At 34.2% G+C, this 26,259-nt stretch overlaps 1 protein-coding gene across 2 annotated transcripts in view; it reads left to right on the forward strand.

The window, feature by feature from the left end:
- EIF3E (eukaryotic translation initiation factor 3 subunit E) overlaps positions 1-26,259 on the forward strand; it is a 47,533-nt gene that overhangs the window by 18,635 nt on the left and 2,639 nt on the right. For both annotated transcript variants that reach the window (XM_060393481.1, XM_004011785.4), the window contains exons 7-10: positions 279-403; positions 10,521-10,647; positions 11,658-11,759; positions 12,960-13,069. In XM_060393481.1, coding sequence (XP_060249464.1) covers positions 279-403; positions 10,521-10,647; positions 11,658-11,759; positions 12,960-13,069 — 464 coding nt within the window. The remainder of the gene's footprint in view (positions 1-278; positions 404-10,520; positions 10,648-11,657; positions 11,760-12,959; positions 13,070-26,259) is intronic.

Genomic DNA, 26,259 nt, shown 5'->3' on the forward strand with positions numbered 1-26,259 from the left:
AAAAATGTTTTCTGAAATGAGTGTAACTTGGAGTCTCTGTAAAAATGGCTTAGTGGACATTGTTGAATTTGTCTCTGAGAACAGGGAAATTTTGCATGTCAGGGGTCATGTAGAGAGCAGTCTAGTCTAGGAGATTGGACTTTGATCATAATGATCACAGTGCGCATGCTTTAGAAAGTTCTCATTTTAACTAAAATTCCGATATTAGCAATAATTTACTCTCTTTCCTCTTTCTCATATATTAATATTTCCTTTGTATACATTTTTTAATCCTTTAGTCTGTGAGTTCTCCACTTCAGTCTCTTCAGCAGCGGACATGGCTCATTCATTGGTCTCTGTTTGTTTTCTTCAATCATCCCAAAGGGCGTGATAACATTATTGATCTCTTCCTTTACCAGCCACAGTAAGTTATTTCACTGTATTTTTTAAAAATATTTATTTGTTTATTTATTTGGCTGCACTGTGTCTTTGTTGTGGCATGGGGGAGCTTTTAGTTGTGGCATGTGGGATCCAGCTCCCCAACCAGGGATTGAACTGGGCCCCCTGCATCAGAGCCGCAGTCTTAGCCATTGGACCACCAGGGAAGTCCCCACTGTATAATTTTCACTTCAATTATGTGAAATCAAATGGAATTTTTAGAATTTAAAATGTACTTCTCTCTAACATTTAAATTTGTTTTCACGTTTTTTTCCCTTCTTCATGTGGTAGATGTGCTTGTTCATGGAAAAAGCTTACATATAACTCTTAAGTAAATTATTTGATAAAAGTACATTCTGAGCCCTTTAAAGTGCTCTTTAAGTGTGGTCCCTGGGCCACCAGCATCAGTATTTTGCAGAATCTCAGGCCTTATCCTAGAAGAATTGAATAGAATCTTCTATGTAACAAGAATCCAGGTAATTCATACTTGCATGAAAGCTCAGAATTAGAAGGCTTTTAGGCTGTATTATTTGGAAGGAAGATAATACATCCCAGGAATCCCTTTTATATCATCTTTGCTCTATCATCCAGCTTTTGGTAACAAGAAATACACTGCTTTGTGAACTGTACTGTTCTATCATTAGGTAGAAGTCATTTTTAAACTTTATTCTTCCATTTGAGATAAATGCCTCTGGATCTTCTGCCTGTTATTTCTTAATATTTTGATTGGAGCAACAGAAAACAAGACTTACGTTATGAAAATATTTCAGATACCTGAAGATAATTTTCCTTATTTTTCTTTCCTTCAAGCTAAATATCTCTGGTTTTATCAAGTAATGTAGTTGGTTGCGTTCTTTAGTATTATATGGCTGCTGTTCTTCGATAACCACCAGTTTATCCATAGCCTTTTAAAAATCTGGATGTTTAAAATGGAAAGCTTATTCTAGAATATCTAAGCTTTATAGAAAGCAGTGGCAGTATTAGCTTCAGTGACCAGTACATATACTTTTATTAATTTAACCCAAGATTTCATTGACTTTTGTTTCTGGGTATGACTTACTAACTGCATTGTTGACTAAATCACACACAAATACTTTGAGCCATATTTCTGTTATTTTTAACCTAAATTAAGATAGAGATCCTAATACATTTCACTTGATTTCTGCTTATTGTTGTCTGTCAAATTAAGATTTTAATTTTTTTCTAAAATGTATATTTACTTTACAGAAGTATAGTTTAGGAATTGATGGTGTAATACCCTTTTAATATAAAATCAGTGAACATTGAACAACCTATATTTTTTGTGTGATTTTCTAAGTTTTAAAAATAAGGCAGTAGTACTCTAGCAATATTTTTGCGTAAGTTGATGAAATATAATCATCTAAACTGATCACATTAGTAACCATGTTCTCTAAATGCTCATTTTATTAAGATTTTTAAGACTGAAATATTTGACTTCTTCAGTTAAGTTGTTAACATGAACATCTGAACTTTAAATTTAAGAGAAATTAAGTTATTGGTGGTGATGAAGATGAAAAATATTTGCCAACCAAGAAGTGCCAGTAATTTTTAAATGTAGAAACGGAGCCAGTTTTAAGTGGTATAAATTGTGTTTCTGCATTAAATGCTAAATATTCCCCTAAATCTGGCAAATAGAAGCACTTTTATCAGAAATCTGCTTGGCTTATTTTCTGTATTAATATTATAACTTAAGTTCAGTGTTAGTGTATTTAGTCAGTATTTGCATGATAGTGAAAGTTGCTCAGTTGTGTCCGACTCTTTGACCCCATAGATTATACAGTCCATGGAATTCTCCAGCCCATAATACTGGAGTGGGTAGACTTTCCCTTCTCCAGGTGATCTTCCAAACCCAGGGATCAAACCCAGGTCTCCTGCATTGCAGGCGGATTCTTTACCAGCTGAGCCACAAGGGAAGCCCTTGTATCATGATACACTAGTCCAGTTTGTTAAAACTGAACACAGGCAAGGAAGTTTTTGTAACAGGAAATTATTTTGATCTTTCCTTGAAAAAGCAAAAACTACATGGCATTAAGTGAGGTAGAAGAGTATATGATTCCAGCATTAAATTTTAAATGTAAATTACAAGAGATAAAATTTTTTATAACTTACATGGTTTATAGTTATTTATTTTATTAGAGATTATAGCATTCAGGTATGCCATCTAGATTCACAGTAGTCGCTAAAGCGGGCATAAAAGCTTGTTTCTTTCTGAGCTGCTGTTCCTCCTTAGAGAAACCCTCTTTGTAGGAAATTGAACGTTGCTCAGTCTTGTCCGACTCTTTGCAACCCTAGGAACTGTACCGTCCATGGAGTTCTCCAGGCCAGAATACTGGAATGAGTAGCCTTTCCCTTCTCCAGGGGATCTTCCCAACCCAGGGATCAAACCCAGGTCGTCTGCATTGCAGGCGGATTCTTTACACGCTGATACACCATGGAAGCCCCCAGAATTTTATAGTTGGATACTCTTTGTTGGGTGTAATAATAGATTGTAATCTGGAAAGTTAAGTTATAGTACATTTATTGCATTAAGTAAGCTCTTAGAAAAGGTTAAAAAAGGAAAGTCACTGTGTACTAAAGTAAGATCCTACAAGGATGTTATATTTTTTTCTGACTTTTGATCTAGGAAGCCCACAACTTTATTTGGTAGTATTTTAGGGGTTTATTTGCAAAGAAAAGAGCTGAACCAACCTCAAAAGAACTGATGTATAAAACCAACATGCCATCATTTGCTATGAGAAGTGCTAAGAGAAACTAAGAACATGAAACACTGACCAGATTGTTCTGACCCTATAGGTTTAATATTCATATAGGAAGTGACAGAGTACAGAAGATTTCTTTATGAATACTTGGAATCAGGATAGACTATTAATTTATGTGACTAGAATGTTTAATAGCACGATCAGATTAACATATCCATTTCCACAATATTTTTGTCGCTAGGTCTATCCAGGATCCAGGTCAGGAACATGTTTTGGTGTGTATGTCACCCTAAATATTTGAGTGGGCTTTTCCAAGGTTTGGTTTTTTCTATACTTCTCTTTTTATGATTCTGTTTCAGATCACTGCCTCTCAATTTGCTCCCATCTTTCTTTCCTGGTCCCTAGTGTTGATTTAAATATTTTTTATCAAGTTCTCAAGTCTTCCTGATAATGATAGTTTTCTCATACTAAATTGATGAGTACTACCTATCTTTAATTTTAAACTATCCATGCATCTTACGAAAAAAGCTGTTTTGTAAGAATTTCAAATTCAAAAATTAAGGATATAGTTCTCAGTATTTATGGAGATTAATCAGACATGCATTCAAATGAGGAGAGATTAAAAATAAAATTGTCATGTAGTATTTTGCCTCCCTTCTGAATGATAAACCTGTAAGATTGTCTTATGAATTTATTAATATCTCTAAAGTCATGAGTGGAAGTATGAACCTTCCCTAAATGAGCAAGTTTGATTCAGACATTGGATACTGTAATAGCTGGCTCTAATCTTGATACCTAGCAGGTGGGTTATAAGGACAGGTTTTCTTGTACAAAGTCATAGGGATCCCTAGGTATTGGCCTTCCACGCTACTACTTATGGGTAGACTCACTCTCCTATAGTTTTTATAGTTACATGTGTATCCAGAGAGGAATATTATTGAGCTGATTTTAAAAACACATCTTTAAATAAAGTAAACAAGAAAAGTAAAAATATTCAAACCCACTAAAAATTCTATAATACAGATTAAGGGGAAATAGTATATTCATTCCTGACAACCTTATGGCTTTAATATAATTAAAACTATATTTAATTCCTTAATAGAATCTTTTATTATAAACACTAGAAATATAAAGGTAGTAGTTGAGATAGCAGAAAGGTTTGTTGAAGATAAAAAATCAAACTTATAAAGGAAAACAATGCAAAAAATAGATTTGTTTTTTAAATTTTAAAGTAAGATAAAGGTTCATAGTTATAGAAATATAATTAAAATAACAACTTAGAGTTAAGACAGTTAATTATGAAGCTGTATTCTGTAAGTAGGCTTAATGCTTTCATTTGTATTTCCATGGTTTCATGTATAAAAAAGAAAACCATATGCCATTAAAAATCTCTGAATAAGTTTTTAAAAACTAGAAATTTCATAGCATGTGCTTCCTGGACAAAAATACAGTAAAACTGGGCATTATTAAAAGTTTTATAAATAACTGAATCAAAGAGATTAAGTATTGATAATTATGAAATACCTGCCACAGCAGCACTCAGAAATTAGTTCATAGCCTTGAATACTTGTTCAACTTTTAAAACCTTGATTAAAAGTACAGAAAAACAGAACGTCAGTGAAAATAAAATTAGCAATGTATTAGTAAATGTTAAACATTTTCATCCTCCCAACTCAGTATTACAACTTTAAAATTTCTCCAAAATATGGTGCTTATCATCTTCACTTGCCATAGGGTCAGGTTGCCATCATATTTTCTTCCTTATTAGTAATGTCTTAATGACATATTCCCAGTTTTGCCTGATTATAACTTTTTCATGTGAGAAAACTCCCAGTTGGCTTGACAAATTATTGTTTCATTCATTTTCCTAGGCTGCATATTCTTTAAGTAGAGTAGGTTTTAGTAAGTAGTGTGTAATTTGCATTTGTGTCTCTACAGTCAGTATGTCTTTTTCAGTTGTCATTGATATATAGTAGGTATTAATGGAGAAAGTATCATATTTTTCTGTTTCTAATTTCTAACAGCACAGGAATAGGGCTTCTCTGGTGGCTCAAAGGTTAAAGCATCTGCCTGCAATGTGGGAGACCTGGGTTCAATCCCTGGGTCAGGAAGATCCCTTGGAGAAGGAAATGGCAACCCACTCCAGTATTCACAGGAATGCAGTTTAATGTGGTTCATTGAATATATGTTAAATTGATAGTTTATATAGATTGTGATTTCAGGCTTTTTTCAAGTACAAAAAGTACTGTGATGATGATTTATACTTTTGTCCTTGAAGTGAAAGTTTAGATGCCAGTGCCAGTTGAGTCTCTTACATCATATACATTATCATTTCTGCCATAAGTTATTCTGAATCTAAAATGGAGATGATGTACACGTTTGAAAAATGTTGAACTTTTAAATGTAATATAATATATAAGATAAGGTATCAAGTATAAGCTGGAACAGTGTTCGTAGGCTATTAGAGATGAGGCTCTGCCACCAAACGTAGATGCTATTAGTAAGAAGAATGCATATGTAATACAATGCTCTCGTTACTCTCCATTTGTAAAAAAAGATTTAAAGTTCAGTTAGCAAAAGAATGTTTGATTTGTTTTCTAAATAAAAAAATGTATATTTCCTAAGAAATTTCAGGTTTTACTGTTAACAGTCAACTAGATTGTGCCCAGAATTTGTCCTCACTTACCATCTGCCATTATTTTTCCAAAACTTCGTAATTGTTCCTGACAAGAAAACTTTTTTATGCAAGTATTTTACTTGCTTTAGCTTAGGATGATCTCTAAAAATCCATCCTCTGCGGTTATAATAAGTTTAGCCTTTCTGGAAATACCCTTTTCTTTTTTGTGCCAATTCAAAGCCTGCCTGTTTTTCAAGATCCAGCTCAGGTTAACTTCCTACATAAGGTCCTATATATTGTGCCTGTCTTATACTTGGTTTAATTAATGTCTTTCTAAAAAAACTTACAATTGCCTTATCACCCTAACTAGATTATAAGCATGTTTGAGAGGAGAATTTTATTTGGTGGTTTATTTTGTCTTATCCTTTGATTACTAAATGTTCTGAGTTATAATCAAAAAATACTGTAAGAACACTTCCATAAAATTATACAATTAGAACAGGGTTGTGCTAGAAAAAGAATAAACTTTCTTATTTGACCATCCTGAAATTGCACTTCAGAGCACAATAAATACTGAACCTCTTATTTAAAGGAAAAATAGTTTTAAGTTAGATTTCAAAAATAGAGAAGGTATAGGCTCCTTTCTTACATAGTTTATAATGCAAACAAATAACACAAGTAGCTTAAGAACATATTTAACTACATATAGCTGTGTGATTTATGACACCAGTGAGACCTGGAGAAGTTAGAAGAAGATGAAAATTGATTAAATTGATTTGACTTTTAAATTTTGATTGATAAAGAAGAAAGGAGATGAATGATAGAGAAGTAGAACAGAAGAGCACAGTGGTTACTGGTAGGCTATTAAATAGTGATGCCTATGGTTTTTTTATATTTGAACTAAATCATATGATTACTGATCCTACAGGAGTGTAAACTAAGATGACTTGCCCACAATCACCCTTAATCCTCACTCCCTTCCTTTTTGTACTGATCAGTATAGATAACTTACACCCAGACATAGACAGGATCGCTTCTTTCCTAGCAGGTAGGAATTCCCTGCTATGTTTGGAAGTCTGCTGTGGTAATGCTGTATACCAAAAGCTATGGACCGCAAGCTAAAAATTGTGGCCAATTGCTTTTTTTCTCATGGCCTGCAATCTGAGAATGACTTCTGCATTTTAAATGGTTAGGAAAAAAAATATTTTGTGATATGAAAATTATGAAATTAGAGTTTTAATGTCCATAAATTTTTATTGGAACACACATTCATTGATCTATATTGATCTATCTGATCTGTGCATGTATAGAGATAGATGGATATAGAGAGATACAGAGATGATCTATATCTGCTTTCGGACAGTAACAGCAGAGTGGAATTGTTGTGACGGAGATGGTCATACGTTGTTGCACTCGCCTTGCTTCACTGCTGCTCGGTGCTCCTTGAATCCCAGTGATGCTGCCCTAGTGCCTGGCCCTTTTCAAGTGTCGTGTATATCACTACACGGCAACATTTGACCAGTGCTTACTCATCATGTCAGCAGGAGAAAAGTGGATTTCAGATGTGCTTAAATTTTAAGGCACAATACAGTGGAAATATTTTGTTTCAAATTAGAAAGCAAAGCATTGAATTGACAGTGTAGATATGCTGAAAGTGTACAGTGTTCATCCATATAACTAGGCTGTAAGCTCTCATTACAGTATTCCCAACTGATTACAAAGCAGCTCTCAGAAAAATTAGGAAATTTAAAACAATACTGCAGCAGAGTTTCCTCACAAAATTAAGGAAAATGAGGCTTCAACTAAAGTATGTTTCTGAATGGCTCTTTTGTTAACCAAGTAAGGAAAGCCATTTACTAGTTATGTTCAGTTGCAGCAGCCAAAAAAATATGTCCAGAAAAAAAGAATTGGTTTAAAACTTACAGCCTTCTACTGAGAACTGTTCCTCAGAATTGAAGATATTGGGAGCACATCAATAGTCAATTAAGAAATAAAGTATATGAATTTTTAGTGATTTCTTAGATTCTGTTGATAGATGTTTATCAGTATGGCTAGTTGGTTTGAGGAATCACTGTTGGATTTGAAGTGTCTGAAGAACATGCCTTTATGAATAGTCTGTGGAACAACTACAGTTGAAAATATTTCCAGAGTTAAGAAAGCACTAATTTAGTACAACCTGAAGTGGAACCTGCTAAACTGTTAAAAATATTGGTGGCAAATATATGTGGGGGAGAAATTTGGTTATTATTGGACAAATTTACAAAGCTTGTGGAAGTGTGAGGTGTTGAAAGCCTATAGTTGTCCATTGCATTAGACATTTCCACATATTTCATGGAAGATTCCTGAATCCATGGTGTATTATTAAACCATTAGCGTCAACAGTGAACTTCATTTTCTGTTGTGGGCTTAACTGTTTGGTCCCTGAATTTTTGTTTGATCGATAGAATATCTTGACTTTCCCTAGTACCACAATGATAAAATGACTTTGCAGTGGCAAAGTTTTATTGTGACTTTTTCTAGGTTGGAGTAAGGTGGAAATTTTCTTAAACAAAAAATTGCCCTCAACCACTATGAGCAAGCCCTGGATGGCTCTGGAAGTTATATTTTGCTATAGACTTAATGTTTCTTAGTTCAACCTAAAATTAGAAATCTGAACAGTACTTATATGCAGACTTATACTGCAGCAGGCATTTATTTGATGATGAATAACATAGTATGAATCCTAAGTAATGTCTAGCTGCTTTAACCTTTCCTGTTCTTTGAAAAGTTTAAAGAAGAAATGAGACCTTCATTCCCACACAGATTTGTAGCAGATAGATTTTTTAAGCTCAAGTTACATTTCAAAAAAGTTTTAGATCTCATTGTAAGTACAAAGGAAATTTCTGTGTATGAAAATCCATCTAACTGTGCAATTGAAATAGAAATGATTTATTTGCAATGTAATGATAGCTATATCATTACATTTGATAGCTAAAAGGCAATATCAAAAGATCTTAACAGAATTCTTAAAAAGCCTTCCCCAAGTGATAAATACGCTAAATTAAAGTCTTATCATTGATACCAATGTTTGGTAGTACCTGCATACATTAAAAAATCATTGTCGGGTTAAATATGTAAAATCTCATTACAGATTAGCATTAACAAACATTTGTAATAAAGTTTAATAGGGATCTCTAAATTTGAACCCAATAAGCAAAGTTACCCTATTAAGGGAATTTTACTATTTTTATTAGTAGACTTGAATTATGAATATTTGTAGTCAGCTATTATATTTTGAGTTTTTATAATAGAATATTTTAGAAATTTGTTTTATTTTTATATAGGTGCCTGATTAATATTCTGAGTCTTGCTTCTTGACCTGCAAAACCTAAAATATTCATTATCTGGCCCTTCACAATAATTTTCTAACCCAACTATATACTCACATAGAGATGATTTCTTAAGGACATCATTTTCCAATAAAAACAGTGAAATTATACATGATGCAATAATACAGAGAAAGGATAAATAAAGGGGGGGTTACCATCATATAAAATATACTTTAATCTTGTAGGAATAAATCTATGAATGAGTTCCATAAATGTGTACTAAAACTACCTACTTCAAATCTGATTAAGAAAACCAGTCATACTCTCCTATACACCATGTCTCTGGTAAGAGTATTGAGGCAGTCACTTGTACTGAACAACAACATTGCATTTAAAATTTTCTGCCTGAAACTCACACTTAATTTTTCAGATAATGAAGCTTTTAGCTGATTTGTTTAGTTATCTTTTCTTAGAAATTGTTTTGTTCTTGAGTTAATGTTGATTATTTTTATAGCTTGCCTTGTTTAGAGGGAATTTAAAGAGGACTAAGTGGAACTAGATTTTATCTAAATGTTAGGTTATTATCGGATTGTAGGGTCCTCTGATGAGTTCAAACAACATTTTATGGGGTATCTACAATATGACAAAGTATAGAGATTTATTAACATTATAATCTGGGAGAACTTGGGAGATAAGGTTTCTCTGCTGGACCTTGAAGAATGGCTAGAATTTAGACTTTCAGAGGGATGTGTTCGGGAGAGCAGTGGAGTGAGCTTTAAAAAGTGAGGAAAGCAGGAGGCAGTCAGTGGTGTGCTGGGAGATAGAGCTGGATGGGTACCTTGGAGCTTGAAGATTCAACTAAGAGAAATGGACTTTGTTGACAAATATATCCAACCTGGTGCTCAGAGGTTCTTACTGGATAAAAATTAGGGAGCTGTAAAAGGAAATTGAGCAGAAGAAATACAGCATAAATACCGAATGACTGGGGTGGTCAGCTGCTGATCATCAAAATAGTTTCCAGTCTTCCATCCCATGAAATTAATTGGTTTTAATTGTTTGTGTAAGTGCCTGATTCTCTTAATTATGAGCAGTGTTTTGCACATAGCTTTTCATACATTTGTTCTTACAGGTAAATGAAATCTTTTGAAACAGACTGATGGCTTATATAAGAGCCTTTCAAAATCCTTTTACTCGGCAGTGGTAATAGAGGTAATATTTACCTCTTAAGTGAGTCTCTCATCTCACTCCAAACTGAGAAATACGAGCTAGCATTCTTACCATTTAAACTTTTTCTTGGTGAAGATGGCCCTAGTAATATTCATTTGTAATTTTTTACAATCCTTGCTTACTGAAACAGTGCAGTCTGATGGGCTGCTCAAGTGTTTTCTTTAAATCACAGATGATTATAGATCTAGAAAAACTTGGTAAGTTATTAAGTAAATTGCATTTTTTTTTTAGGTATCTTAATGCAATTCAAACGATGTGTCCACATATTCTCCGCTATTTGACCACAGCAGTCATAACAAACAAAGATGTTCGAAAACGCCGGCAGGTGCTAAAAGATCTGGTCAAAGTTATTCAGCAGGTAAAAAGTAAAATCTGTATTGATTTTTAAAATGTGCCTAAACTTTAACCTCTTTTTCTTGAAGAAGTAGGACTCTTAGATCTTACAGTGAAAAGAGTGAAAGTCGCTCAGTCGTCTCCGACTCTTCTCAACCCCGTGGCCTATACAGTCCATGGAATTCTCCAGGCCAGAATACTGGAGTGGGTCGCCTTTCAATTCTTCAGGGGATCTTTCCAGCCCAGGGATCAAACCAGGATCTCCTGCATTGCAGGCAGATTCTTTACCAACTGAGCTATCAGTTTAGCTATCAGGCTAAAATTCTTTTAAAAAGTAGGAGGAAAGTATACATGAAAAGAAAAGAGCCCCAAATGGGCATATGCTGCCTTCCAGTTCAAGATACATTTATGGTAGATGTGGCATGAATGAATACTGCTCTCTGCTAGTTGGATGCTTAATATACGTTGTGTATTAGTGTTGTTCTTACTGCAAAGAGTAAAGGAGATCTGGAGCCTGGATTCTTTTTTGAAGGACACTACCTACATAATACCAGAGTAGTTAATCTTTACATAATTTTAATAGTACCCATGTTGTGCAAAAGCTATAGCACTACTGCTTGGTTTTTAGTGAATTTCTCAACAATAACTAACTGTGGGTTCAAAAAGAACTTAAATATTTATTTTATCTAAGAATAATTTAGATAGAAAAAGGCAGTTTTATTCATCAGAATATGAATACACTGTTACTTGGAGAAGTTCATCACTGTTCATTGACTAAGGGAGACTTGGCAGTAGAGGAATTTGAAAGCTTTCGGAATGGTTCTAGGATGACCATTTAGAGAACTTGGTTTAGAAGGCATCATAAGGTTAAGTTGTGGCCTTGAATTAGGATATAAGCAATTGCTTTGAGAAGATAGTACTTGGTAATTTGTTAGAAACTAATGGTAAGGGAGGAGAAAATAGGAAGATTGGGGGCAGTCTACTACTAAACAGTGTTGAATCAAATCCAGCTTAACCTTTGACTTAATTTTACAGGAGTCATACACATATAAAGACCCAATTACAGAATTTGTTGAATGCTTATATGTTAATTTTGACTTTGATGGGGCTCAGAAAAAGCTAAGGGAATGTGAATCAGTAAGTATAAATTTTTGCTTACAAATTAATAATTCTTTAATTTGAGGGTATTATAAGAATTAACCTAACAGGGTTTTATTAATTATGTCAGAAATGTTTATTAATCTTAAAATGGCAGACTGTTTAGAAATGTGTTGGGTCGAAGACATTTTTTATTTTATTACCATGTGTCTACCCCTTTTGTTAACAGTTGATTAAAACATTAAGGGCTTTATAAATTCACATATAATTTCATGTCTTATCCTGAATGAATAAAAATATGTGAAATGCTTTATTTGTATAAGCAAGATAATATCAAGTTTTACATCACAGTTGTGGTTCCAGCTTGTTACATAAACAGGCCTAATTTGAAATTTTTCTTACGATTGTATTTTAACATTTGCTATAAATCAGTCAAGCTAAGAGTGAATTTTTAAACTAGTGTCTTCTGTTAGCTGGCAGAAACTAAGGTACTGTCAGAGCATCTGAAAAAGTTGGGCTTACAGTCTTTTTTCGTAGTAAGTTTTCAAGTTTCGAAAAACTAAGAATTACTTGTTAAATGCATTTACCAAATCTATAAGTAAGTATGCCTTTAGAGGTGATTTTCAAACATTGAACAAAGTTTGTAACAACTTGTGTACATGTAGTACAACAACTTGTGTACATGCAATCAAATGCGACATTATTAAATATTGGTGTTTATTGTAATACTAAGTATCTAGGCCATGCCAGGCAGTGGGGCACTTGGTTGCTGTTTTTGAAGTTAAAATATTGTCTTTTAATTATGATACATCTGTGAAATAGGTGTCACCCTTTGAATTTTTTTCTCCTGTGGCTTTCCGGTCTACTTATTATCACAGAAGTATGCATATCTTTAGTCCATATCTACATTAAAAAGCTGGAAATACGTTATCTACAGAGCATTTCTTTAGGTTAATGACAGGACCAAGCCGCTTTGTTGTAAGGTTGTTGAGGTCATCAGTGGAACAAGGAAACGTAGTTTTTAGCTCTTTTTCTTGTAGCATTCATTTTCTTATTTGCATTTTTAGAAACTTGAATATAATGTTCTAAAAAGTACTATGAAGTAGAACCTATGATATTAGATGAGAGAGTTGTAGTGAAAGGAATAATGAGTAAAGAACAAAGAACATATTTGAGACAAATTTTTAAAATTGCTCATCGTCATTTATAATTTTTTCCTCTTATATTTTATTCATATAGGTACTAGTGAATGATTTCTTCTTGGTGGCTTGTCTTGAGGACTTCATTGAAAATGCCCGTCTCTTCATATTTGAGACTTTTTGTCGCATCCATCAGTGTATCAGCATTAAGTAAGAATACTGATTTAATTTATACTTTCTACTTTTAAATTCCTATAAACTTTGATTTATTGTAAAGTTACAGTTACCAAGATTCCAGTTAATTGGATTTCTATTGTATTTCTCTGTGCTATAGTAGAAAAAGGAAATGTCATAGTGATTTATTAAAAATCCTAACTTTTGTTTGAATTCTGGGATGCTTCAGATCCTTCTTATTTCCATATGTGTGGGAAAGCATGATTTTTGAAAATTACTTCAAGGCAGTATTATGATTGTCAGAGAGTTACCTTTTAAAAGAATACTATTACACCATTACATAAGGAGAAAAGAGTGATGACCAGTTTTAGAATGGTTTTCAACATGAGTTCACTTAAGGAATCAGTCCTTAGTAAATTGGAAATGCTGTTGAAAAGACCACATTTGGTAATTATTTCAGTTAATTGAATTTATTTTATTTAATTATATGTTTGAATTCTCATAGTAAACTCCTGTGACATCCTAAAATGTTGAAACATGGAAAAGTTATGGAGAATTTCAGTTGAAATTTTCTCTGTTATGTGAGGAAATTGTTGGGAAAATTTGTGAAACTTACATAACTTATTAGAAACTGATTTTATGTATTAGAAATTGAAAAATAGCAGTGTCCCTTGACCACAGATGAAGTCAAGCAGTAAATGCTCCTTAAATGTTTAAAAACTTACTATGTTAATGTTTGCCTCTTAGGAATTGTATGTACACCAAAGTTTTTCTTTAGAGCCTTTGGTTTTCACTAAGTCATCCATTCTTGCTTGCCTTATTTTAGTGGGTTGTCATTGAAGTGGTTATTCAGAGTTAGAATTACAGTGTGAACATGGGTCTTTTCCTTTGGGAGTTGAAGTTTTGACCTTATTTAGTACTTTATTATAGCTAGCAGACATACTAATATAATTTTAAGAATCTGGTTCCCAATCTAGTTCCCTTAAGGAATACATGGAAATACCTAGCAGTCATTAGTCATGAAATGCATTAGTCATGAAATGCATTATCTATATAAGTATACATATTTATGTATCTGCACAAGCAGATAAAGGAAGAGCCCCCTTTCACTTTGTTTTGCTTGCACTTCTGTTCGGCTTTCCTCCTGACTCCGTGGAACCATACGACTGACTCTGTGGAACCATATGACTGACTCTGGAAACCCAGTTTTATGAAACACTGATTCAATACAACTCCTTTGTTTTGTAGCTCCCTCTTTATAGCTAAGAAACTGAAGGCTCAGAGACATTAAGCAGCTTAGGTCTTACTTAATGCAAGATTCTGAGCTAATAGCTCTCTGACATTCATTGTCTTGACCCTGGTTATAAATTCTTTCTTTTTCATTGTGAGCAATTGATAGCCGATTTAGACTAATTTGTCATTAGTGTATCATTTGAGCCAGAGGATAAAGATGGAAAAAACCATGAGTCAGTGTTTAATTTTTTGTCCAGAATCTGTAGAGTTTTGTTTTGTATCTTACAAATATAGATTCCCTGAAGCCACCACAAACTTTCTGAATCCAGTTTTCTGTGTTATGCTGTGTAGGACTTCTGTGTTATACTAAATAGGGCTACTTTACTGTTCTAGTTAGGGTGATTATTCCAAAGCACATCTAAGATTAAGAACCATTGCATCAGGTCACAAAAGTTTTTTAGGCACATAGTTATAGCCTGCTAGGGTAATGGATTGAAAAATGAGTGATTTAATATTTTTAGTATGCAGTGGATTAACAGGGTAGAGGACAAGCATAAAGTACAGCTTCATGTGAATAAACAGTTATTCTTAGTGCAACAATGATATCTCAGATTCTAAGGTTTGGGGGGTGGTACCGGAGAGTATGGGGGCCAGTAGGACTCAGTCCAGGGGCCTAGGCTTCTTCATGTTTTTGGAACTGCTTTAATAGGTTAGAAATATGACTGAAAATAATGTTAAGCATCTAAGTTGGGCTTTTATAAATACAGCAAATATCTTCAGTCAGACACCAGGGACTTGGAATCCATGATAATGACCAAACTAGCTATTGTTTACATTCAAACAGTATATAGAAAAAAATTGCTGTTCTCTAGTTCAGAGGTTTTTAAGCCTAGCTATACATCAGAATCATCTGGAGAACTTAAAAAACCACCAATAACTTAAACTTAAGAATGGATTTTTCTGGCTTTACCACAAACCTTCTGAATCACAATCTCTGGGATCAAGACTTGAGAATCTGGTTTAAAGGTTCTCAGGTCCAACCCCTAAAAAATTAAAGCATTCTCAGAATGGGAAGGGGCAGATCTCAGCACCTGTAATTTTCAGAGCTCCTCTCAATAATTCTGGTGTAAGAATTAATGAAGAGATATTCTGTGCCCTTTACAATTTCCTTCAATGGTAACATTTGGTGAACCATAGTAAAATACCACAACCACCCTATTGATGTTGATACATTCAGATACAGAACATTTCTGACACCACACAAATTCCTCAGACTGCTCTTCTATACCCATACCGACTTCCTTCTCACCTCTTAGAACCCTGGGCAACCACTCATCTGTTTGCTATTTTTGTAATTTTGTCATTTAAAGGATGTGCAGAACTTTTTAAAAAGTAGTGTTCAGGGTAGTCCTCTTCTTCCTGAAGAGGATAAATGCATATGATACAGATTATGATATAACTAGTTAAGAGCAGTTTAACTATGACAATTTTTGAAAGAAGGAAATACTACAGATGTGAATGAGTGCCAGGCACTGGATAGAAAGTAGAGAACACAGCCTCAGAGCTTAAAATCCAGAGGAAGAAACAGATAAGATAAGATTATAATTAGGATAGGCATTTTGAAGAAAAATACAGAGTAATTAGAATAACATGGACATAATTTGTATACAGAAAAGTCAGAGAAGTAATTTGAATTGAAGTTTCACTGAACCCTGATAGCTCTCTAAAATATCTTTAAGTAGACTCTTTTCCATCGTATACTAATAATGACAAATCACTCCATTTACTAGTTTACGCTGGCCTATCTCTGCTTCTAATTAATTTAGTTATTTGATATTTGATCTTTTTTAGGGCTAGGGGGAAGGATTTGTCTCTGTCTTCCTTTCTTTCCCCTAGTGGACACAAATCAAATGCTATTCAGCATTTTAAAGCCAATGGTTGTTTATTAAATAACCCTTTCCATTTGTGATTTGAAACATTCTCTGTTGATAGGATTCTTCACTAAATGGCACATGTGACAGTCTTATCTTTATAAAAATGTATATTAAGAATGTTTTTATCAGTTTATACACAGCCCTATAGATTTATAGGATAAATTACAAATCTGTTTACCATGAAGTATGCAACATCTGTCAAAAAAAGATTACTGTGGTGGGATTTAGTTTAGTATAGCCGAATAGTTTATCAGATATAGTGTGTCTGAAATTTAAAAGCTGTTCTAGAATAATCCTTGGACCAGTTTTCAGTTGTAGATAAAAACAAAGTATGGAAGTAATATTTTGAATGTGTATGATAAACATGTTGGAGCATACATTAATATAATTTCCCTATGGGGGTTAGTTTTGGCTTTTCACAAAAGTATGTATTTGCCAACTGCTCTTGCATTTAAGTTATGAAGTCATTCCACTTTGCTTACTTTATTCAGTAACATTTTAGATCTTAATATTTTTCTTAAAGGCTTTATTACCATATAGCAATTTATACTTAATTATACTTTGATATTAGAGATAAAAGGTGTGTTTCCAGATGGAGATTATCTTAAACAGCCATTATCGTTGTATTTCTGTGTTAATTATCAAGTAATATAGTGTCATTTTTGACTAATGAGATGTTGGTAAATTCAGTGAGAATTTTCATTTGTCATACAGAGCATTTCATGGCTCAGTTTTCTGCTGTTTTCTTTCTCCTATTTCCTCCTAATCTTACAGTTAAATACAGTTTACACTTAAGACTTACTTTTTAATTAATTGTCATAGGATATCCTTATAAAACACTGGAGCTCTTTCGATATATAAAATAGTTAGCCACAGTCTTCAGTGGAAAACAGGCCAGAGATTTCCATGACTTAATGGCTTAAGTCAGTATTTTTTTAAATAAGTTGTGCTTATCAACTAAAATTTGGAAAGCCAGGTTATTAAGCAGGTAATTGATAAGCTTCTGAAATTCTGGACCCCAAATCTTTATTTGTTAAGATACATCAGGGTAAGGGCTGTGGAAGGGTTCAGAAAAAGACTGTCGAAAAGATTAGTCATTGAAAACCTGATAGACAATCAGCCTAGAGTTGATGAAAGCCTAATTGGTTCTCTAGATTTAGATTTATATACCTTATGTTCTTAGGTGGGATGACTGGTCTTAATGCCTTCCCAGAAAGAAGAAAAGTATCTGATTTTTGTGCTAAGAGTTATGAATATGTTTTACTAATGAAATTGAATAGAGGATAAAATAATAATTTTTTTTTATGCCTTAAAATAGCACTTAGGATTCTGTTTTTTCCCCTCTGCCCCAAAGGAATGAAGGCTTCCCAGGTGGCAAAGTATTAAAGAATGTACTTGCCAATGCAGGAGACACAGGGTCAGGAAGATCTCTGGGTCAGGAAGATCCCCTGAAGTATGAAATAGCAACCTACTCCCAATATTCTTGCTTGAAAAATTCCATGGACAGAGGAGCCTACTGGGCTAGTCCATGGGGTCACAAAGCGTTGGACATGTATGAGCATGCACACACATGCCAAAGGAATGATTTACGTATTTGTTTAGTCAAAGTTATTACTTAGCTTTTCCTTTATGGTACTGACTTTGTATTTTATATAAAAGTTGTTTCTCGTAATAGGTTTATATGCTATTTACCTAATTTCTTCTAGGACCTCTGTGACTTTATTTCCTCTGTTTGAATCCATCAAGGATTTATTTGGAAATAGAAAGTAGCTCCTCTCCCTATCCCCAAAATAGCCAACATGATTTATTGAAAAGCTGTTTTCTCCCACTTATTTGAAATGCCATCCATATTGTATTTGAAATTATTACTTGTTCATGGGACTTTTTTCTCAATTCTTTAATCTTTTGTAAATTGTGTGTTAGTGTCTAAACTTAACATCAAATAAGTGCTAAGTTAATTTAGCACCTTGTTTCAAATAAGGTAGATTTGTAGTATGTTTATCTAGTATTCAATATTTGTTTTCTCTGGAATTGATAATGGCCACTTTCCTGCCATTTGCTTTGTTGTTTTCCTTAATGACTTTTTCATTAATTCCACTTCAGACTCTTTGCCAGTTTGTAAATCTCTTTTCAAAATTGATTATTCTCTGAAGGAGCCTGATGGGCTGCGGTCTATGGAGTTGCACAGAGTAGGACACGACTGAAGCGACTTAGCAGCAGCAGCATCTCTTATACAGGTGTTTTGTTTTCCTCTCTAGCAATGGGGAGAGGGGAGGTTTTTCTGGTGCCCATTGTCTGAAATTTTACAGTGATATGCCTTTGTATAGGTCTGTTTTAATTTTTCATATTTATTGTTGTTGTTAGTCGCTAAATTGTGTCCAACTCTTTGCAACCCTATGGACTGCAGCATGCCAGACTTCCCTGTCTTCCACTATCTCCTGGAGTTTGCTCAAGTTCATGTCCATTGAGTCAGTGATGCTTTCTAACCATCTTATCCTCTGCCACCCTCTTCACCTTTGCCTTCAATCTTTCCCAGCGTCAGGGTCTTTTCTAATGAGTTGGCTCTTGGCATTAGGTGGACAAAGTGTTGGAGCTTCAGCATCAGTCCTTCCAGTGAATATTCAGGTTGACTTCCTTTAGGATTGACTGGTTTTATTTCCTTTTAAGGAGATCAGTTCTTCATATTAGACTCTTTAAATTTAGAAGTTCATGGTCTCCAGGTCTGGGAATTTTTCTTGAATTACAATTATTTCTTTAACAGTTTCTTCTTTATGTTCACTGTTTATTCTTTCTGGAACTTCTGTTATTCAGGTATTAGACCTCCTGGATCAGACTTCTAATTTTCTTATCGTTTCTCTGTTTTCCATCACAATATCTTTGTTTTCTACACTCTGGGAGATTTTCTCCCAGAGAAATCTTCTGTGGATTAAAAATAGTCTCTGATGTTATTTTTCAATTTCCAAAAGAAAGACCTCTGTCACTCTTCTTTTTCTGAATATTTTTTATAGCATTCTGTTCTTACTTTATGAATGTAGTTCCACAGTTTATAATTTTACTAAGGATATTAATGATACTTTTTGTTCTAGTTTTCTTAAAATTGAAATATAATTAACATATAACAGAATATTAGTTTTAGGTGTATGACATAATGATTTGATATTTGTGTATATTGTGAAATGATCACCTTAATAGGTGTAATTGACATTCATTGCCACACATAGTGGCAATTTTTTTCTCTTGTGATGAGATTTACTCTTAATTGTAGTCCCCATGCTATACATTATATTCCATGGTTTATTTCTTCTATAACTGGAAGTTTGTACCTTTTGACCCTTCACCCAGTCCCACCCGTCCCCATCTCTTCTTTGTATCCATGAGCATTTTTTGTTTTGTTTTAGAGTCCACATATAAGTGAGATCATATGGTATTTGTTTTGTTTTGTTTTGTTTTTTTTTGGGTCTGGCTTAATTCACTTGGCATACTGCCCTCAACATGCAAATAGTACAATTTCATTTTTTTAATGGTTAAATAACTGTGTGTATGTGTGTGTAATCACATTTTCTTTATTCATTCATCCATTGATGGCCACTTAGGTTGCTTGGTATTATAAGTAATGCTGCAGTAAACATGGGTTTACCTAAATCTTTTCCAGTTATAATTTTCATTTCCTTCATATAAATTTAAGTGGAATAGCTGGGTCATACTGGGTTCTATTTTTAATTGTTTGAAGAATCCACTTAGTATCGTCCATAGTGATGGTACCAATTTACTTAACTACCAGCAATGCATCAAGAGTTTCCCTTTCTCCACATTCTTGCTAATATTTATTTCTTACCTTTTTAATGATAACCATTCTAACAGGTATGAGATGGTATTTCATTGTTTTGAGTTGTATATGTTTCTCTGATGATTAGTGATGTTGAGCATGTTTTCATGTACCTCTTAGCCCTCTGTATGTCTTCCTTGGAAAAATATTTATTCAGGTCCTCTACCCATTTTTAAATCAAATTGTTTGGGGGTTTTGTTTTTTTCTTTTTGGATGCTGAGTTAGTATGTGTTCTTTCTATATTTTGGATATATATAGAACCCCTTATATATGTGGTTTGCAATATTTTCTCCCACTTGGTAGGTTACTTTTTCATCTTGTTGATAGTTTCTTTTACTGTGCAGGGGCTTTTTAGTTTGATGTTTATTTTTGCTTTTATTACCTTTGTGTTTGAATTTATTTTGGTATCAGTTGTAAAAAGTCCTCACAACGACATATGTCAAGAACTTACTGCTTGTGTGTGTGTGTGTGTTTTTTAAAGGAGTTTTATATTTCCAGGTTTTTTAATGTTCAGTTCTTTAATTCATTTTGAGTTAATTTTTGTATATGGGGTGAGGACTGGTCCAGTTTCATTTGTTTGCATGTAATTGTCCAGTTTTCCCAGCACCATTTGTTGGAAAGTGACTGTTCTTTTCCCATTGTATATTCTTGCCTCCTTTGTCATAAAGTAATTTACCATATATGCTTCAGTTCGAGCTCTCTATTCTGTTCCATTAATCTATGTGTCTATTTTTATGCCAGTAGCATACTGTTTTGATTACTATAGCTTTGTGATATAGTTTGAAATCAAGGAATGTGAAGCCTCCAGCTTTGTTCTTTTTTCTCAAGATTTGTGAAAGGCTGTTTGGGGTTTGGGGCTTCCCTGATGGCTTAGATGGTTAAGAATCCGCCTGCAATGTGGGAGACCTGGGTTCGATTCCTGTGTTGGGAAGGTCTTCTGGAGGAGGGCATGGCAACCCACTCCAGTATTCTTGCCTGGAAAATTCCATGGACAGAGGAGCCTGGTGGGCTACAGTCCATGTGTTTGCAAAGAGTCGGACATGACTGAATGACTAAGCATGCATCTGGGGTTTTATGTGTTACTTAACATATTCAAGGACTTCCCTGGCAGTCCAGTGGTTAAAACTTCACCTTCCAGTGCAGGGAGTGCAAATTTGATCCCTAGTTGGGGAGCTAAAATCCCACATCCCTTGGGGCCAAAAAACCAAAACATAAAAAAGGAAGCAATATTGTAACAAATTCAAAACTTGAAAAAAATGATCCACATTTAAAAAAAAAAAAACGTTCAGTATCTTGTGTCACTTGAGCAGGAGCGCTTTTCAACTAAAAGGTGTGAATAAGGGATTTAGACAAAATATGTTTTTTTATTTTATTGAAGTATAATTGATTTATAATGTGTTAATTTCTGCTGTACAGCAAAGTGATTCATTTATATATGGGCTTCCCTGATAGCTCAGTTGGTAAAGAATCCATCTCCAACGCAGGAGACCTGGGTTCAGTTCCTGGGTGGGTAAGATCCCCTGGAGAAGGGAATGGTAACCCACTCCAGTGTTATTTTATTGAAGTATAGTTGATTCATAATGTGTTAATTTCTGTACAGCAAAGTGATTCATTTATATATATATATATAAAATTGTAACAAATTCAACAAATATATATATATATATATATTCCTTTTCATCTTCCTTTCCTTTATGGGTTATTATGGGACACTGAATGTAGTTCCCTGTGCTGTTTTTTTCATAGGACCTTGTTGGTTATCCATTCTCTAGTTAATAGTTTGCATCTGCTAATCCCATATTCCCAGTCCATCCCTCCCCCAGCTCTCCTCCTTTTTGGCAGCCACAAGTCTGGTTTCTATGTCTGAGTCTGTTTCATAGATCAGTTCATTTGTGTCATATTTTAGATTCCACATGTAAGTTAAATCATATGGTATTTGTGCTTCTCTTTCTGACTTAATTCACCTAGTATATCTCTAGGTCCATCCATGTTGCAGCAGATGGCATCATTTCACCATCTTCTTTATGGCTGAATAGTATTCTCTTGTGTGTATATACCACGTCTTTATCTGTTCATCTGTCATTGGACATGTAGGTTGTTTCCATGTCTTGGCTGTTGGGAATAGTGCTGCTGTGAACATAGGGGTGCGTGCATCTTTTTGAATTACGGTTTTTTCTGACTGTATCTCCAGGAGTGGTATTGCTGGGTCATATGGCAGCTCTGGTGTTTTGAGCAACTTCTGTGCTGTTTTCTACAGTGGTTGCACCAATTTACATTCCCATCAACAGTGTAGGAGGGTTCCTTTTCTCCACACCATCTCCATTATTTGTTTGTAGACTTTTAATGGTGGCCATTCTGACTGGTGGTCATTGTAATTTTAACTTGCATTTCTCTAATAATTAGCAGTTATTAGCTATCTGTATGTGTTCGGAGAAATGTCTGTTTAGGTTTTCTGCCCGTTTTTTCAATTAGGTGTTTTTGTTGTTCTTATTTAGTTACGTGAGCTGTTTGTATATTTTGGAAATTAAGTCTTTGTCAGTCACATCATATGCAGGTATTTTTCAGTCAATAGGTTGGCTTTTTGTTTAGTTTCTTTTACTATGCAAAAGCTTGTGTTTGATTATGTTCCATTTGTTTACTTTAATATTTATTGCCTTGGGAAACTGACCTAAGAAAACAGTATGGTTTACATTAGGAAATATTTCACCTATGTTCTCTTCTCAGAGTTTTAAATCGTGTCATGTCTTAAATATAAGTTTTTAAACCTAAAATGTCTTCTTTAAGCTGCCTGCAGACACGGTTGAGATTTTAATTTACCTGAATAATCTGGAAGTTATTTTTGAGTTTGAAACTTAGATTGAATTGGGATTTTTTTTTCCCAGAAATTCTGCCTTTTGATATATTTTGTCTTTTAATTGATAAACTGAATTCTTTTAAATAACACAAAATAAGCATGGTGTAGGATAGCAAAAGGCAAGTTTTTGTTTCTTCAAGCTTTAATAAGATACTTATTTTTTATTTTTAAATCTTTACTTTTTTGTTTGTTTGTTTGTTTTTTTTTTTTTTTTCATAAAATCAGCAAAATGTAAGAGAATTGTGGAGTTAGAGAACTTCCCTCTGTTATTTAATTTCTTTTACTGTGTATATTTTCCTGTTACTTAAAATGGATTATTGCCACATTCTCTTATTCTTAAAGTGTTGGTAGCCTAGATAAGCTGAGAAGGTATCAATAATTTACTAATACTTTTCAGACCTTATTTCAGATTTTTCTTTGACTTGATTTAATAAGTAGAGGTTCCACAAGCGTATTGCAAAACAGTAAATCCACAAAAGTGGGATTATGAGTCAGACCAGGCACGTTTGTGGGTCTTATGCATGTTGTCAGATTGCTCCAGCCAGGATGGAGTAGAAGACTTAGAATATGTATGTAAAGAAAGAAGAGGAATAGAAAATTCTAAGTAGAGTTATACAGAATAAAATTGTCTTTCTTTTGTTTTATAACTTGACATTAAATATTTCCATTCATAAATTATCCCCAAACCTCCAAACTAGAACTGGTTAAACCCTTTTACACTCACATAGCTCCTTCCTCTTTTTCCTTCTTACACTTAAAATAGTTTATATATTTGGAGGATTAGGTACTTGTCCCCTACTCCCCAACCCCACCTTTAAACTTTTATTAAAGTGGAAGACAGACTGTATGTTGTCACAGGCATCTAACACAATTCATGTTTTGTTGAATAAGTGACAGGAAAGGAAAAGAATTGGTTTGGTTTGGGTGGGCTGTGGTATTCATGAGGAAGAAGACTGAAAAGTTCGACTGTAGCTAAATTGTAGAGAACCATGAAACTTGGAAGTTTGAATTTTATTGTTTTGGTAGAAGGGCTCATATTTTTGAAAGGAATTTAGGAATAAGCTGGTAGTCAGGCTTTAGGACTAAGCTGGCAACTATGTAAAATAATAAGGTGAGACTCAAGAGGCAGATTAGTTAGAGTATTATGAAACAGTCACAAAGCCTGCACTGGGGTAGTAACTAGGATAGGAATCAGACAGTAAGTTTTTATTAATTGCCTCCTCTCTACTGGGCATCATGCTAATTGCTGGATATATAGACATGAACAGGGAAGCTGTGGTGCATGCTTTTGGGTTACATGGTCAGTCTATCATGAAAGCAGATACACTGCTACACAACTACAGCTCTATGAAAGTGAAAGTGTTAGCTGCTCAGTTGTGTGCAACTCTTTACAACCCCATGGACTGTATCCTGCCAGGCTCCTCGGACCATGGGATCCTCCAGGCAAGAATACTGAAGTATGTAGCCATTCCCTTCTCCAAGGGATATTGCCCACCCAGGGATCGAACCCAGGTCTCCCGCGTTGGACGTGGATTCTTCACCATCTAAGCTACCAGAGACTATGAATGCTCTGCAAAAAAACAGAGAATCGTGAAAACATCAAACTGATACATAATGGTTGGGAGAAGTGTCTTGGAAGGCCAGTGAGGGTACTCTTTTGTCTGATACCCATGTAACACATCACTAAGTGAAAAAAAGGTGTATTCGCCTTTGAAACAAAAGGCACAACATTTGCAAAGACCCTGAAGTGGTTTAAAACATGTCATAGTTAATGAACAGTGAGGTTTAGTCTGTTTGGTGGAGAGGAGAGTCTTTCAAGATGAAAGTAGTTTGGTAGGGAACTTTGATTAGAGTCAGTGGTTAAAGAGATAACTGATAGGACTTCTCAATGGCTCAGATGGTAAAGAATCTGCCTGCAATGCAGGAGACCTGGGTTTGGTCCCTGGATCAGGAAGATCTTGAGAAGGGAATGGCTACCCACTGCTGGCGGGCTACAGTCCATGGAGTCGAAAAGAATCAGATACAACTGAGTGACTAAGCGCAGCAGACATTATGCAACTATAAGGCCTTGGTTACTCTGATTTGAGTTCTTAGTCACTCTATAGTATCCAATACAGTAATCCTGAATGTTTCATTATAATTTTAATTATGTAAACAGCCTCCATAAAGAGCTTTTATTTATAGTTTTAAAAATCTTTTAAAAACTGACTATACCCACTTAGTAGCTACTAGGAATAACATCTGTTTTTTAAAAGCAGTGTGTGGAGATCTTGAAGATTGAAATTTTAATATATTTCGTACAGATTGTTTCATTTGTGCTTTTCGGAGTAAAACGGTCTTGGCTTCACTTTAAAGAGTTGTATTTTGGGGAAATGGAGGAGACATACAAAAGAGAAATTGTTACAGGAGTTGATAAAATAATGTTTTGGAAAATATGTTCTTTACCTTTAGAGTAGCAGCTTCAGCTCAAAGTATTAGGCAATAGCTTATTTTAGCAGTGCAGAAGAAAATGAAATGTACACATTTCTAAAATAAGTTAAGTACCAGTAGGAAAAACACGGAGTTTATTGAGAAGCCATAGGAAACACCAGCTGCAGGAATTTTTCCTAGTCAAAAAAATGCCTTGTTGTTTCAGTAAAATGACACACTTCCCTATTTTAAGTAACGTAAATAAAATAGGGTTTGCTTAGAGAACAATGATAAAGAGAATAAAATGAAACCTGATCATGAAATTGAAGTAGTAGTCATGGACTAATTGTTCTTTGTTTGCTGAGAATATGTACTTAAGGCAAAATTGATCATAAAAAGAGACCAGAACTTGACATGTAAATCCAAGGAGTTTTATGGTCGAGTTGGCTCATACTCATCATCATGATGTTTTTTTAACTTCAAGCTTATTTTAGGGATAAATTTTAAATGATTGCCTTCATTGATTTACCAGTAACTTTAATGATAGCCTAACTTTTTATATTTGGAACGAAATCCTTCTCTTTGTCAGTAAACGTGAAATAGAAATAGCACCGATTATATTATTCCCATAAAGGTATTTTTGTTAACTTGATTGATTACTTTTGGATTAAGACTTATACAATTACATAGCTATATGATTTCCAGTGTGTTAAAAATTTATACTTTAAGATTGGGAGTGCTATCAGATTAGGAATTTTTATATATTTTTTTTTTTTTTCGTTAAAGTAGTGATGATATTAGAAGAACTGCAAGTGTATAATATCTTCATTGAAGACAAGTAAAAGAGGAGAGTTAATATTTGTGTCCAAACACCTGTATTTAGGGCTTCCCTGGTGGCTCAGAGGTTAAAGCGTCTGCCTGGAATGTGGGAGACCTGGGTTTGATCCCTGGGTCGGGAAGATCCCCTGGA

This window comes from Ovis aries, chromosome 9 (genome assembly GCF_016772045.2).
Source record: "Ovis aries strain OAR_USU_Benz2616 breed Rambouillet chromosome 9, ARS-UI_Ramb_v3.0, whole genome shotgun sequence".
NCBI classification, from domain to species: Eukaryota; Metazoa; Chordata; class Mammalia; order Artiodactyla; family Bovidae; genus Ovis; species Ovis aries.